Source organism: Molossus molossus, unplaced genomic scaffold, assembly GCF_014108415.1.
Source record: "Molossus molossus isolate mMolMol1 unplaced genomic scaffold, mMolMol1.p scaffold_m16_p_10, whole genome shotgun sequence".
Taxonomy (NCBI): Eukaryota; Metazoa; Chordata; class Mammalia; order Chiroptera; family Molossidae; genus Molossus; species Molossus molossus.
This window is the reverse complement of record NW_023425345.1, coordinates 99,778,840-99,795,001: the sequence shown is the minus strand read 5'-3', so window position 1 is coordinate 99,795,001 and position 16,162 is coordinate 99,778,840. Positions and strand designations below refer to the sequence as shown.

General features: G+C 55.1%; 1 protein-coding gene across 4 annotated transcripts in view; it reads left to right on the top strand.

The window, feature by feature from the left end:
* Positions 1–15,541, top strand: part of MTUS2 (microtubule associated scaffold protein 2) — a 389,435-nt gene extending 373,894 nt beyond the window's left edge. For all 4 annotated transcript variants that reach the window (XM_036252380.1, XM_036252379.1, XM_036252378.1 and 1 more), the window contains 6 exons: positions 3,692–3,797; positions 7,491–7,564; positions 10,402–10,500; positions 11,636–11,755; positions 14,200–14,297; positions 15,251–15,541. In XM_036252380.1, coding sequence (XP_036108273.1) covers positions 3,692–3,797; positions 7,491–7,564; positions 10,402–10,500; positions 11,636–11,755; positions 14,200–14,297; positions 15,251–15,464 — 711 coding nt within the window. In that variant the 3' untranslated portion in view covers positions 15,465–15,541. The remainder of the gene's footprint in view (positions 1–3,691; positions 3,798–7,490; positions 7,565–10,401; positions 10,501–11,635; positions 11,756–14,199; positions 14,298–15,250) is intronic.
* The last annotated feature ends 621 nt before the right edge of the window (positions 15,542–16,162 follow it).

Here is a 16,162-nt window from a genome sequence, read left to right as displayed (position 1 = left end):
GGCTCAGTCATCAGTCTTGTGACCTTTGACCCCATTCCTCCGAGACCCTCTGGCCTGTTGTCCTCCTCCCTGACCTGGCCCTGAAGCCACTGTGGATTCTGCTCCATGATGTCTGAGCAGAGGGGCCCTCCCCTCCGGGGGAGCTGCTGCTCCCTGGACACGCGTTCTCTCTGCCCACGTTCGGGACCTCCGTCCTGCCCTGCGGAAGGAGCCCAGCCTTTCAGACGACTGGCAGGCCCGGATCCCAGCGTGGTGAGAGTGCGCGGGGCCAGTGTGTTCGCCAGGCGTTGCACCCGCAGTCCTCCGACCTGACCTGCCACCAGCGGGAACCACGCTCCCCCCCTGGGACCCTCAGTCCCAGCACCAGAGCCCCACCCGGCACAGCCGGGAGTCTCGTACCCTGGGAGGAGGCTTTGTGGGAAGGCGGGTCTCTGTGAACACCTGCCCACAGGGTGGGCTGCAGAGGGGCCGAAGGGGTGGCTGGCTGCCCGCTCTCAGTACAGAGACGCCGAGGCCACTGTAAGCAGGCACCGAAGGGAAGGAGGGGACGTCAGTACGAGAGCCCGGAGCGAGTACACCAGATAGGAGTGTGTGTCGGGATGGGGTGAGTGGGAGTTCAGTCCGGGTTGGGGTGAGTGAGTGAAGCCGAGATGGTGCAAAGCACATGCATCTTCGTTCTGAGAGTCATCTCGTGAACTGCCCGGGCCTCAGGCGGGCACACTCTGCAATGGCTGAGGGAAGGAAGCCACGGCTGTGTCTCACTGGCCAAGAGGTGATCAAAGACTTCCAGAGGCGCTGCCGTTGCTCAGCCAGCTGAACCGCAAGCCCCTGGGGGAAGGGAGCCCGCTGCAGGAACAGCTGCTTCTCCGCACGACAGGGACTGCTGGATGCGCACAGTGACAGCCCCCCCTGTGGCGCAGCCAGAACTTCTTCCTGCAGGAGGAAGGAGGCTGGTCCTGCAGGGGTGGAAGGGCCCACGAGGAGGAAGCTTCACCCACCTAAGTTTGCCTGGCCTGACTGAATCAAAGGCTCTGGTGTTGCTTGTCTGATCCCCTCAAGCGCCCGCGGCAGGTGTCTGGGTCTCCTGGGCCGAGTCCGCACTGGCTGCTGCAGTGGCGGCCGCGCTCTGGAAGGAAGCCGGGAGCCCGGGAGGAGCCGTCCGGGGTTAATACCACGACGAGAGAGGATGGCCCAGCGTGGACGGCCCCTTCCCCACGGAGGGAACAGTCTTTAAAAACCATGAAGATGTATAGAAACTTTAATTACTGAAGAGTAAGGATTCCTGTGCCCAAGTCTCAGCTCATCCACTGGCATTGGTTTCCGCTTCCTGTAAACGGCCTTTCAGAGTCAGGCGATCCGTGTTTGTCATGCAAGCACCTCTGAGGCCCAAGCAAGCAGACGGTGGTCTTCCATCACACTCCCTAAGCCCGGTGCGGCTCGCCACTACATCAAAGGCCTGCCTCCCGGCAAACCAGAAGGGTGTGCATCCAGCTGCAGACACAATGTAGCACTGCTGCCGGGGCGTCACCACCAGGGGCACCCGAGGCTTCTGGAATGTGGCATTCTGTGTGAGTCCAATAAATCAGAATCACTCCCGGATGATCAAAGACGTGTCGTTAGACTGAACTGGGTAACGAGCATTCAGATAGCATGTGGGTACCTGTGTCTAGAGACAGGGTGCTCTCGGCTCAAGGAACACAGTAATGAAGAAGCAGAAAAAATATACTTCCTTATTTTAAACCAGTGACTTATTGTTTTAAGAGACTAAAATGCTTCCAACAAAGGTTCTGTAAAAACCTCATGTAAACAGGAGTTGGAACTTTCTGCTGGATGGAGGCCTAGCTCTGAGCCTCAGTGGAACCTTGTTCCATCAAGAATGGCCAGTGAGCCCTGGCTGGTTTGGCTCAGCGGTTAGAGCATCAGCCTGCGGTCCGGAGAAACCCGGGTTCGGTTCCCGCTAAGGGCACGTACTTCGGTTGCAGTTTGTCCCCGGCCCTGGTTGGTCGTGCGGGTGGCAGCCACTCGATGTGTCCCTTTCACGTCGATGTTTCTCTCGCTCTCTCCCTTCCTCTCTCTCCCTCCCACTCTATCTGTACAAAAAATGGAAAAATATCCTCGGGTGAGGATAAAAAAAAAAAAAAAAAGAATGGCCAGTGAACAAAAGTGAATCATTGCGGGTCATGTTCATTTGAAAACTGCGAGGCAGCTTCCCTAAGACTGTGGGGTTCATTGGTTTTGCCAGTGATATTTCTGTTTTCATGGATGAAGTTCTCATTTACCTTAGGAGAGAAAAGTCAGGCAAATTTTCCCATGAAATTATACTATCCAGAATGAAAATCTACCCCATTTTAAAAAAAATACTCCTGTGCGTCTACTCCACACATGAGCTTCCTTTCCTGTGGGGACCCCTTCCTCCTTGAAGGTCGGCCTGTGCATCATCTCCCGGGAAATGAAGGACCTTGCGCGGTGGCTAGAGGCAGCGTGTGTAACTGGGCACCAAGGAGCTTTAGGACCTGGACACATTTCTTGCTTCAGTGTTTTGCAAATGCCAGGCTTTGACACATCAGCAGGTTTACGAGCATTTTGAAATAAACAAAGTAACATGGAATCAAAATTTTAAAAACAGATCATTGCTAGTAGGAGGGAAAGCGTTGTTCTGTGACACTTTGGCTTGTGCGTGTGTTACAATGTACCATAGTGTTTTTTTTGCGATTGTCACTGACAAAGAATTTGGAAAAACACTCTTCTGGTTTGCTAGTGTGTGATGCAATTACTTCTGTAAGGCATACATTTGAAGTTAAAACAACAAAAATAACAGAAACGGTACAATTGGTGATGGTGGGGGGTTGGGGGCAAGGGTCAGGAAGAGTGGAAACAAAACATGCCAGGCTAGGTGTGCTACTGGTAATTAAACTCCTGTAAGTGACCTGAGCTGGACAAACAGCAGCCCTTCCAGGAGCAGCCTCACGTAGCTGGACAGAGGCCCAGGCTGCGAGCGTGGCTGGGAAGCAGGCGCCGGCCACCTGGCCTCGGTGAGACGCTCCTGAGGTCCCTGGTCTTGTTCGAAAGGCAGCAGGTCTGTGCTTGCGGGGGCTTCGCTCACCTTTGGAGTCAGAGAGACTGGGCGACTGTGCCTCTGCTCCTTCCTAGGCCTTAGGCAAAATGTTTCAGACCTCTGTAAGCCTCAGCTTCCTGTAAGATGAGCATAAATATTTATAATGTTGCTGGGAGGGTTAAGTAGTCGCTGACAGCAGGTAGCTTAGGAAATGTTAGTTCCCAACGTTTACCTTGTGCACCGTGGTCCCACCGGCCACTGGGAAACAGAACCGACCATCCAGAAGGGAGGTCCCCCCTCTTCCTGAGTCACCGGTAGCCACAGAGGGACTGGAGTGAGGGGAAGGGACGGGAGTGGGAAGTGGATGGTCCGGCAAGGCCCCGGATGGTGGAGAGGGGCTCAGGCAGCCATGCTCTGGGAGCTGCCCTCGTCCTGCCACAGCCTGGCTCCAGGGGCTGCCACCACGCCCCCAGCACGAAGACGAGGGCTGCTGCCCTCTCGGTAGAGTGACTTTTCCTTGACGGTTTGGACCACTGCCCTTTCTACTCATTGGATCCCACCTCTGTCCCCCAAGCAGTGAGGACGTCGCTGCCACCCACCCCGGCCCCGTGTAACCACAACTGTGACTCTCCACAGGTAGAAGACATCACCGCCAGCCATGAGGCTGCTCTCCTAGACATGGAAAATAGCCACACGGTGGCCATCGCGATCCTGCAGGATGACCATGACCACAAAGTCCAAGGTAGCTACCACCACCCCAGGAGTGTGTGTGTGTGTGTGTGTGTGTGTGTGTGTGTGGCCAGCAGGGGGGGCCGGGGAGCCAAGCCTCCGCTGCAGACTCAGGGAGCACCTCCCACCCGCTCGGTCCACTTTCTTTTCGTCCCTGCGTGTCCTTTGCGTTGCTTGTGTGGAACGAAGAGCTGGGAAGCCAGGGTCCAGGTAGCACTTCCTTCCTTTGAGCAGTTACTCTCCACCTCGCCTGGGTGTTGGAATCACTGGGCAGCCTCGGCCCTGCTCCTGGGCTCCCACGCAGCTGGCGTGGGTGCAGCCTGGGCATCGAGATTGTCTAACGCTCCGGCGGTGAGTCTGACGTGGCCGTGCCTCAGTGCCACTATTCTGAAGGAGGCATGGGAACCCCGGGCTTTGTCTTGGCCTCGTAGAATTAAATGCAGTTCCCTGTGGACACACCTTTCCCACCTGGGGTGCTCTCAGGACCACAGCAGCATCGGACTGGACCTGGGTCACACCTCGGGCTCACAGACCACGTTCACCAGGGAGTCTCTGGGTCCTTCTTATAATTTTGGTAACTTCGGATTATCTTTGAGGACTTAGGGCTCCATGTAGGTTACAACAACAGCAACACTTACCAAATACGACTGAGAGTGACTTTGTGGAAGAAGTTTTACACTTCTAACATGCATAGATACTAAATATACACCTTACTTTTCAGTTTTTCCTCCCCTCATTTTGCCCCTAGCCAGAAATTTAACAGTAGATTAATACATTTAAAACTAATAAATTAAAAAGCGAAGACTTAACATCATGTTTTATTTGTTTATTTATCTCTTGTCAATCCTCTCCTGAGGATATTTTCCCATTGATGTTTAAACAGAGTGCAGGGAGAGAGAGAAACATCGATGTGAGAGCGAAACCTCAGTGGGTTGCCTCCTGTACTCACCCCCACCGGGGATCGAACCCGCAACCTTTCCATGTAGGGGATGACGCTCAGCCGGCTGGCAGGGCGTGGTTCACTACTAAGTGTCCTTTGTGGACAGGAAGGCTGCTTGTGGTGCTCAGCACTCGTGTCCGTGCCCCTGAAGCACTAGCCCCCAGCCCTGGGAGCTGTTATACAGGAAGACGCCCCAGCAGGGCACAAGGGAGGGTGGCCCCCCGAGAACGAGGTCAGTGTGCCACCCGTGTCCCGACAGTGCACCTCCCAGAGCGAGCGCCGGTCCCTCGGAAGTGTTTTCACACCGGGGCGTCCGCATCTTTCCCTCAAGCATTCTTGCCGCACACACCTGCACCACGAACTAAGTGTGTACGCAGTTTTGCCGTAAAAAATAAAATCACAGCAAATAGAGGGACATTCAAAAGGACTTAATGAAACGTGGGGAAAAAAGGAATAACAAAATTAAGGCTTTATTTAAAAGGTGTATAAATTCACAGCGATGCTGCTCAAATAGCTGGTTTTATGTCGTGGCTCGGAGCTCAGCACTTGTCTCCTGCGGGAGACGTAGGTTCCCCTCTGCGCCCTCGGGAGGGCCAGGGCCTCCCTTTCCCCTCCCGACGCACTGTTTCAAAGTGAGAAACCAGCTCCGGAGCAAATCCTCTCCCCCGTCTCTGCTCACCCCTGTATAGACCACAGTGAGGGCGCTAACATTATGTACGATGTCAAGATGGGAGTCACGGTGAGAATCATCAGTGGAGAAATGACACTGAACAACCACCCCCAGAACTCCAAACTGCCCACCGGTTCTTTCGACTTGTTTACAGAAAAGTAGCCTTGGAGCCAGTTAGCTCTACAGGAAAAATGTTGGCGGCAGACGTCTGGGGCAGAAACAGCCCATGCCAGTTTGGGATCACCTGGGCGTTTTTTAAAAAACACTGATGAGCCCTGGCCGGTTTGGCTCAGCGGTTAGAGCGTCGGCCTGCGGTCCTGAGAGACCCGGGTTCCGTTCCCGCTAAGGGCATGTACCTCGGTTGCAGTTTGTCCCCGGCCCTGGTCGGTTGTGCGGGTGGCAGCCACTCGATGTGTCCCTTTCACGTCGATGTTTCTCTCTCTCTCTCTGTTCCTCTCTCTCCCTCCCACTCTACCTGAACAAAAAATGGAAAAATGTCCTCGGGTGAGGATAAAAAAAAAAAAAACAACACTGATGAGTAAGTCCCACCCCGGAGATGCCAATTGAATGGGTCTGGGGAGCAGCCCAGGCCTCTGGCGGTTCTGATATGCAGCAGGATGTGAGAACCGTTGTCTCAGAGTGCAGTAGTGACTCTGGGATAAGGACATTATGGGAACATAGACACGGGCCATGGTTTGTGCCAGGCCCAGAATAGATCCCGCCTTTTTCTCGAGGTATAAGGATCATCTGAAAACGTCCCGGAGCCCATCACTGTTGTAGAAAAGTGGTCTCCGGGCGGGAGTAGGAATGGAAATGGCGCAGCCACACCTGCCTTTTGTTTCCGGACTTTCGTATAAATAGACCTGGTAGGTTTTTCTCACTAGCAAAGCCTGCTTAGACACCATATCCAAGGCCTTTGAATTATACATATAATGCATCTAATAGTAGCAAAAACAGTTGTGATGACGGTTAGGACGATGTTCTCAATGCTTCATAAAACTAATCATTTAGACAGAAGGCAAATGGTTTTATCTTAGTGACATCAGCACACTTTTTTTTTCCCCAAATGTAAATTTCAGCTTTAACATCTGGATTTCTCCATCATTAGTTCAAAGATTTGGATCAATGGAAACGACAAAGTCTTGCCTAATTGCAGCTCTGGCCAGCCAGAGTGATCATGGTTGATCTCCTGTCTGAAGCATGTGTGACCCAGGCTGATTAATGAGACCTCTCCTCTCTCCAGTTATAACATCCAAACAAATTGCTTGTGTAGTCAGAATGAGATGAGCTTCACCCAGTCAGTGAGACTGTTCCCATCTGGAGGAAAAGAGAATCCATTTGCTTAATTAATAAGTCTTACATGACATCTCTTTCTGCCTAACTTGCAAATTACTACTGGAATGACACTTGGCTTAGCACAGACTGGTTCCAAGCTCTCCGAGAGGAACCAGTCCAATTAGTCTCCCGTCCGTCTGAGTGCCTTCGCGTCGACTCTCCTGGAGCGAACCCCTGGGCTGTGGTTCTCAGAGCGTGGCTCAGCGGCCCTGCAGACACAGGTTCGCTCGTCCTCCCGTTGCTCTAGTGAACCGCGGCGGAGGGTGGCTGCTCGCGGCTCGGCTCACCCTGAAAGCTTTCTCCGTCGGCCCAGGTGGCTGCTCTGTGGTGGAGAAACGGTGACCCTGGGAGAGGATGGAGACGGAGCCTTAACACTGATCACCCAGTTGTTTTACCATTAGGAACACTTGGAGAATCCACGGGGACCATGGATGGAGAGCTGACTTGTCCGGGATGGTGGGAGAGCAGGGTAGAGAGTGTGTGTGTGTGTGTGTGTGTGTGCGCACTCCCTCTACCTACTTCCCCCTCATTTGTTCTTCTTTCCCCCCTTTTCCCTCCCTGTCTCTTATTCCTCTCCTCTTTTTTTCTCTTCTAAATAACACCACATACAATTCCAAAGTCATGGAGGCTCTCTGGGCTCGATCTGCTGTGTACCAGAGTCCCTTGGTCACCCAATCCCTCATTTAGAGTCTGGCAAAAGAGTCTTGTTTGATCCTTTTCGGAAGTAAGACCAACTTAACCATTTGATGTCTTCTCTCCAGAACTGGTGTCTACCCACGAGCTTGAAAAGAAAGAACTGGAAGACAGTTTTGAAAAGCTGCGGCTGTCATTACAGGTTAATATCGCCTTAACTCTGATGTCAGGCTGATGGCAGCGTCGCTGGTCCTGTCCACAGACACGTACCAGCACCTGCTGTGTACCAGATCCTGTGCTAAGCACTGGGGTACGGAGGGAGACAGGACTCCTCTGCCTGAGGAACTTCCTGGCTACTCAGAGAGTTGTGACAGTGACAGGCAACCACAGAAGGTGACACACACTTGCCGAGTGAGTAGCACCGTGAGCACCGTGGGCGGCGCGAGCGACTGCTCCACACTCCTGTGGTCCGAGGAGTCCCCGAGCTGTGTGGGAGGAAGGGGGGCTTGGGAGAAGGGCGTTCCAGGCTGTGGAATGGTGTAAGGGGAGCTGTCAAGGGCAGAGGCCACACGACAGTCTGGGATTATAAAAAGACATCGGTCATCTGGAGGTGGGGGGATGGAAAGAGCCTGCCACTGCCAACCTACAGAAAATGTGGGGCCCCTGCCAGGGAGCAGCCTGGCTTCCTTCTGAAGGGTCCCCCAGATCACCTGCACCTCCCTCCTGCCTTCCAGAGTCCTCGGCCAGCTGCCTTGTGAAAAAATGCCCCCCGGGGGGGGCACCTGGGAAGCCAGCGTGAGGTTGGTGGCCCAGCCTCCATCCCCAGCTGTGGGCATCTCGATCAGAGCAAAGTTATGTTTTTAAATATTGGGGACACTCACATCTGGACGTCGTGATGACGATAACAGTGAGGGTCCACTGGGCACCATGACAGACAGAAAGCCGGGATGTGCCTCTCCCATGGCTCACTTTCCCCTGAGGTGGCCCCGCCCAGACAGGGTCCCGGACGGTGAGATACCAGTATCACAACTGCCGAGAGCACAATTCATAATTTAAAAAGACATTTTTTTCTTCATTGATTTTAAAGGGAGAGAGAGATGGAAACATCGATGAGAGAGAACACTGATTGGCCGCCTCCTGCATCCCCCCCCCACTGGGGCTCGGGCCCACAGCCCGGGCATGTGCCCTGACCGGAAATCAAACCGGTGACCTCTTGGTGCGGGGTCAACACTCAACTATTCATAATTTTTAAATGGGGAAGAGCCTGCCGTGAGCCCACCACTGGCCTGTCGATGGGCCTGCAGGACGCGGTCCTCACGCGGCGTGTCCTCAGCAAATTCACGCCACTGCTGTCTGCGCGCACCACGCGCCCCTCCCCCATCACCGCGCTGCCCTCCAGGCGTGCGCACCGGGGCGTGAGAGCCAGACGTGACACAACAGAACCCCGTCCAGCCCCAGAGGGAAGTCGAGTTTCGTTTCATCCGTGAGTGAGTGAGTCCTCTTCTGCCGTCACCTCAGTCACACGTGGCACAGACGTGAGCTGGGACGCCCACGAGCAGAATCCACTTGGGCTGGAGGTGACGTGGTGCAAGGAGATGGAGTTGCTAGAACCAACTTCCTGGAGCAGCGGGCAGTGGAGAAGCAGGCTTGGTGGTACAGATCTGAGCTCTTGGGTTACATCCCCCCAGCACCCCCTTACTGGCTTTGAACCCTTGGGCAAGATGTAAGCTCTGTGAGCCTTAGTTTAGTCATCTGTGAAATGGTGCTGATAACAGCTCCTCCTTAAGCAGTGAGCCGGCTGAGAACTGTGTCAAGTGTGCAGCCCTAGGTAGGCTCATGGCACATGCTAGTAAGTAGCAGCTATCGCGATTCTCATAGTTGCATATATTATTGTTATATTTACGTCTATCATCATCGCTGTTATTGTCATGCCATTGCTTAGCTCCTGAGTGGCCAGTGCTGGGCCCCGTCACCAGCTGGGTCTTTGTGCCTCTTACCTGACCTACAGGAGCCAACCCAAGCCGGGAACAGTCAGGGCTGGGCACCCGTGTGTGCCTTTGGGTCGGTTTTGAGTCCTGGTATGTATGGCAGAAAAACCACAGTTTGATATTTGAGATCCAGCCGAGGTGGTATTTGCCTGGCGGATGTTCTGCTGTGGGTTTTGATGGAGGAAGAGAGGCCTGGAGGAAATGCTGGTGCGGACGAAGTTGGCGCAGGAGCCGGTGGCAATACGAGGCGCGGGCTGGGCTCTGACCCACACAGCCAGGCCGGTGGTACTGACAACCCACTGCCCTGGTGCATTTAATGGCACTCTGGGGCTCTTGTTGCTTAAAATGAAATAGAAGCAACTAGAAACAAAGAAACAAACAAAAAGGACGAGCAACCTTCAGAGGATGGTTTGCCAAGCAGGCTCGTGTGCCCGGAGGAAGGGCAAGCCTGGCGCTGCCCACATTACGCTGTTACTGTGCCGAGTCACGGAACCAACGACCCCGGCTCCTCAGATGGGCCGGGATGAAGCCGGTTCTCTGTGCAGAAGAGTTGGTTGGAAGGCTGTGGGTTCTAAGGTTACAGACCTGCCTGGGAACTTCCGAGTCAGCCATTGCTGGTGCCGCCAGGGAGGGTGAGCCCGAAGGGGTGGGGGCCCTCAGACACCCTCCCTTCCGCCTGCACACAAGGGCTGCCTGGTGGCCGCTGCGTGCTGGGGCCAGGAGCATGGCCTAAACAGGTCTCAGCTGAGGGGACAGATGGGCTGCAGGGGGAGGACGGACTCAGCTCACAGCAGGGACATGCAGAGCCTGCGCCCTGGAGGCCGCGCGGAGGCTGGCCGTGATGCTGGGCGACAGGGAGCTGACGGTGCAGCCGCGGAGCTGGGGTGGGTGGGGGCGGCGGCAGCCTGCTGGGGCCCGGCCAGGCGCTGCGGGAGGTCCCCGCGTGTGGGCGGAGCACCTCAGCTTGCTGCCCGTGTGCTGCCCAGGGCCGCCTGGTGGCAGCTCCCAGGCCGCAGTGCCCTGAGCTGGTCTTCTCTGTCATTACTTGCAGGACCAGGTGGACACGCTGACCTTCCAGAGCCACTCCCTGCGGGACCGAGCCAGACGCTTCGAGGAGGCTTTGAGGAAAAACACCGAAGAGCAGCTGGAGGTGCTGGAGCTTCGAGGCCCCAGGCTCACCGGGGGTCTCTGGGGGCCTCACCCCAGAGGCCGTGTGGCTTCCTCCGCAGGGTCCCCGGTGACAGGGCCTCTGTGCTAATCTACTGCTGAAGTGACAGCTGGGCAGGACCCCCTGGGACTTTTCCCTGCTCCTGTCAGCACCTCTCTTCAGAGAGAGGACAGCTGTGGGTTCTCCACCTAAATACTGCGTTTGCCACATGTCCCCAGCCAGCCCCCGAGCTCCGGAGACAAGCTTGCCGGGAACTCTGCCCTCCCAGCACCCCCACCCGCTGTCCCCAGCTTCCCTAGGCGGCACCGGGAGGCTCCAGCAAAGCCCGAGTTAGTAGGTTGAGCAGATTTTTCCAGGAAAGTTGGCAAAACACCCTTTCCTCTGATGTAGGGTTGCATATAAAACACATCCCAGCCAGTTAGATCTGCATTATAGAGACGTGGGCTTTTCTACTAGAAATATGTCCCTTTCGATACTATACTAAAAAATATATAGTTTATCTGAAATTCAAACTGAATGTACCTAATATATATACACACACACACAGATTTGTTACACCTGGCACCATCACACTAACATTTTTTGTCCAAAATGCCTTTTCTGTTTTTTAAACCACTTTGCTCATGTCCTGAGCTGGGCTGGGCCTCTCCATGGGCTCAGGTGGGCCTGGAACTCCCCACCTGTCTGCTGCATCCAGTGGTCAGGTGACAGCCAAAGCCAGTGTTGACCTGACTCCTTTCACCCCACGAGTTCCCTCTGGGGGAGCTGGCAGTGTCGAGCCGTTCCAGCATCCAGACACTTCAGTGGTGACTGCCTTCCCTCCATTTCCCAGGGAGCTGGGCGTTTAGTTGCGTTCCCAGTGGGACACCAGTGGGCTTCTTTACCAGGGAAAGCTATGTGCTAATGTTCTCTCCCTCTCCCTCCTCCCTCCTCTCTCTCCCTTCTCCCTCCTCTCTCTCTCTCTCTCTCTCTCTCTCTCTCTCTCTCTCTCTCTCTCGGGCTCCAGCACCTACTCTGCAGCTTATTAAAGAAGAGTGGCTTTGGTGAAACCGGTGACCTGGGTGAACACTGGCCTTGCCAGACCCCGATGACAGCTTGTTGCTCCCCACCCCTGTAGGTCGCACTGGCTCCCTATCAGCACTTGGAGGAAGACATGAAGAGTCTGACACAGGTATTGGAGATGAAGAATCAGCAAATACACCAGCAGGAAAAGAAGATCATGGAGCTGGAAAAGCTGGTGAGTTAGTCTGTTTCCTGGAAAGAGGTTAGTGACCTCCCTGCCACCACTGATGTCCACATTGACACTGTTCAGGAGTGCTTCCCCGGGGGGGATAATTCCATTGTCGAGTCTCAGGGCCTTTATCAGGAAGCCAGGCATTCTTGGGAGGATCTCAGAGGTGGCCTCAGTTTGCACCTCTCGGGCACCCTCCTGACCGCCTGCCTCCATCCCCGACCCATGGCTCTGAAGTGCTGTTTCCTCCCAGGGGGGAGCCTGCACAGAGAGCAGCCCTGACCCCACGCAGAGCACTGTGCTGTGTTCCCCGCCTCTGCCGGCAGGGGGCGCCCAGGACCCGCCTTTCCCAGGAGATGGGGCCTGAGGACGGGGCAGCTCAGGAGCCAGCAGGGGCCGAGCCCAGGAGGGAGCCCAGGAGGGAGCCCAGCGCTCTCACCTTTCAGCCTGGCTCCCACAGAACAGCAAAGGGCGCCCCTTTGCGGGAACAGAGCGCCCAGAGTCCACTCCCTACCTGCAGGCTCAGGGCCATGCCAGGGCTAGAGAGTGTTGTCCAAAGTTAGCCGCAGGGAAGCCTGTTTCCAAGGAGATACCATCCTGAGGCGGAGCTGCCCCAGGCTCTCAGATTCTTATGGTTTGTTTTGTTTTCTCCTTTTAAAAAAATTGTTATATGTAAAACAAACTTTTAACAGACTAACCTCAGAGGGAAGGGGGTGGTGGAGGGTTTGGGAAGAGATAAACCAAAGAACTTCTATGCACAACCAAAGGACACAGACAGTAGTTTGGGGAAGGCAGAAGGGAGGTGGGAGCGGGTAGGAGGGGTCAATGGGAGAAAGAAGGGGGGTCATCTGTAACACTTTCAACAACAAAGATAAAGAAATAAATAATAAAATAGTTAGAAAATATTAACAGTTCTAAGGCATGCGTTATCAACAAAATTTCTAAATAGTAAATGGAAAACATGTGCACTATAGGAAATGATAAGATAGACAAAAATAAGAAAATTAAAATCTATTTCTACCACAGTTAACATTTCCATGAACACGTGTACACGTACCAGACAGCCCTGCACACGGACAGTTTCACGTCTCGTTTTCCTTCCGTTAGCACATCTTTAACCTGCCACCTCAGGAACTAATCACCTGCTCTGACTTTTAAAGTTCTCCCCTTGTTTCCAAAGTGTCCCTGAAGCGGGTCCCCCATCAGGAGCTGGTGCAGGGCTCAGGTTTGCACTCAGCTGTCATGTCCCCATCTCATCCGGCCGGCCCTTTCTGCATCACCTCTGTCTGCACTGTCCTATCAGTTAGGAGGGGCACACCTGGCTGGAGTGTCTCCCCAGCATCCTGGCTAACGTCGGCCACCTGGCCCACTCAACAGCCCTCAGCAGCCCAGAGCGTCTCAGCAGACCACAGCTGAGACCAGTGGACGGTTCATGGACAGAGCCCTGCCTTCCTGTGCTGCCTGTAGTCTGGCTGGGGGGGGGGAGCAGTGACCTCCCTCCTCCAGGCTGGGCCCCCGCGTCCACTTGTCCGATCACCCGCAGCCTCGAGGTCGCCGTGGCTGTCTTTACCGTGCACCAGGCATTCCGCAGGCGTGCGTGACTTCTCCCCCCAAACCCTTTCGGGGGAGAAAGGTGATCTGATCACTTCCCGCTTCCCGGGAGCAGAGAGGAGGGCTGTGGCTCTGATTCCTAACCCTTGTTCCTGGAGAAGTGACGTTTTCTTGAGAGATTAACTACACTAATTGTGAGTGTGTCACTCTCTTTTCAAAACCTGATTTATTTCCAACTTCACCTTAGAACGGGGCTGTCCCTCAGCTAGGTCTCCGGCCCCGCGAGACCCCGTGACAGGCAGCATGGCATCGATTGTGGGGCAACGACCACCTTGGAGGACGTGATGTCCCGCTAACGCGCCAAGCTGGCCCTGTGCGCTGCGTTCCGGCTGCCTGTAGCCTCCGAAGGAACAGCGTGTCCACATTATATTTCCATCTTTCCTTAACTTAGACCCTCACAGGGCGTGTGCACCCCAGCAAGGGGGCCTGATGGCGAAGAGGGAAGGACCATGGGGCCCATTAGCCAAACGAGGTCCTCGTGCTGACCACGGCTTGTCCCTGACAATGGCAAGGGCCTGGGGACACTCACTATAAAAAAATGTATTCTACACAGGATTCCAGTACATGCACATACACACGTGCATAATATATATGAAATCAAACTGTCTAAAATATATATAACAATACTTACTTTTATTATATACAGTACATTCCGGTGTTTTCTCTTCTGCGTTCTTTTTAAAAAATGCTGGCCACAGCCCTCTAACCTGATTTTACAGCCCACCAAAGCACTACCCACTGTAGCTTGCCAGACCCTTCTTGCTAACCCTGCAAGGGCACTGGTCTCCGTCCTGCCAGGTGGCCCTGCTGGGGACCTCGTAACACTGCGCCCTTTCCAGGCGGAGAAGAACATCGTCCTGGAGGAGAGGATCCAGGTTCTCCAGCAGCAGAACGAAGACCTCAAGGCGAGGATTGACCAGAACACCGTTGTCACAAGGTAAGCGGGCCTGGGTGTCCCAGCTCACAAGCCAGGGGTCACCCCCAGGGGGCTCTGCTCTTGAGCTGGAGGGCTCTGTGTTTGTCCCCTCATCCACCTGACCTCACTCTGAGCTGCGAGGCTTCCCTGGCCGTCCAGACACAAGCATGTGGCAGGAGCCCCTGTCAGAGCTGGTTGCTGGGCGGGTTTGTTCCTGGGTATTTTGGAGAGGGGTGCCCGCGGGGTGTCCCCAGGGAAGAGGGAACCGCCGTGTGCCCGACCCTGCGCTCTGTTCACTCGGTGGTGCACACCCACGTCCCCCTCGGCTGCTGCGCGGTCGTCCTGGGCCACCCTGGCTGAGGCAGTGAAGGGCTGGCCCCGCAAAGGACCGCAGAGAGAAGTCACGCAGCGGGAAGCAGCTGCTCCTCAGTGATGTTGTTTCCATTTCGGTCCCCTGCTCTGAGGTCCCCCAACTTCCGAGGAAGGATGTGGAGATAGCTCCCTTCTGCTGTCAGTGTGGAGTGAAAGTGTTTGGCTTGGAAAGCCAGGTTCTCTTTGTCCATGAGGGCTGAGACCTGCCAGGCACCCAGCTGGATGCTGGCAATTCGAAAAGGCCATCTCTGTCCTTCAGGGCTCACAGTCGCTGTGCCTGTGCCATCATTATTGTCAGCATCACTCTCTCCAAGCCTCCCCAGGCCCTCCCACCAGCTCCCTGCGCCCCTCGTCCCTCTCCCGCCCCTGGGTTTGCTCTGGACAGCCAGCACCTCCCTGACGCACGGGATGTGAGCGGTTCGGTGCTGGCAGGGAGGCTCTGGGAAGTGTGTGGGCGGGACAGGCGACAGTCACGGCTCAACCCAAGGCTGTGGGTGACGGCGGCCCGACTCATCCCCGCCGTCCCCACAGGCATCCTTGGCCTGGCATCTCAAGCCAAGGCCTTGGGCATGACTGCTGCTTGGTGTCTCCTCCCCATGCAGACAGCTGTCCGAGGAAAACGCCAACCTCCAGGAGTATGTCGAGAAGGAGACCCAGGAGAAGAAGAGGTTGAGCCGGACCAACGAAGAGTTGCTCTGGAAACTCCAAACTGGAGACCCAACCAGCCCAATTAAACTCTCACCCACATCCCCTGTTTACCGTGGCTCCTCCTCTGGGCCCTCCTCACCCGCCAAAGTCAGCGCCACGCCCAGATGACGCCGCCACCAGGCAGCCGCTGGAGCTGCGGCTCCTCGCGCGCCCTGCGCTTCCACCTGGAGGGAGGCCCCGCCCCGCGCTTCCACCTGGAGGGAGGCCCCGCCCCGCGCTTCCACCGGGAGGGAGGCCCCGCCCGCCCCGCCGGTGCGCATGCCCGGTGGCTGCACCGCGCCCTGACCCCGCTGTGAGCCTGCCCCGGTATTGGCACCTAGGAGCGTGCTCACCTAGTGTCCGATGAGCAAACGTTTGACGTAGTTAGAGCCGAGAGAAAGACATGTCCGTTGTTCTTGGGCGATGAATTTCAAGTTAGTGACAAGTAGTTGAGTCTGGAACCTACACTGAGTCGCCAAGGGGACTGCACCGGCGTGTGTTTGAACGTGTCTGCTGCGCACGCGGCGGTTCTGAGTTGCATTTTTTATACCACGAAGTGCTGACATATTTTGGTGAAGGTCAGCAGTTTTCTAATTTGTGCCTAAGAAAAATTCGGAAATGAAAATGCATTTCTATCTAGCTTCCCAGGAATATTTCTACCCAAAATAGAAAAAAAGAGAGAGAGAGAGAAGCGCCTTTGACCTGCCACCAAGTGGTACTATATTTAACACAGACACCAGCGACTCCTGCACGGTAACTGCCTTTGGAACTATCAGCTTCTTAGTCAACGTGATGTGAAGTCACCATTACTCCTTCGCAGGTTATAA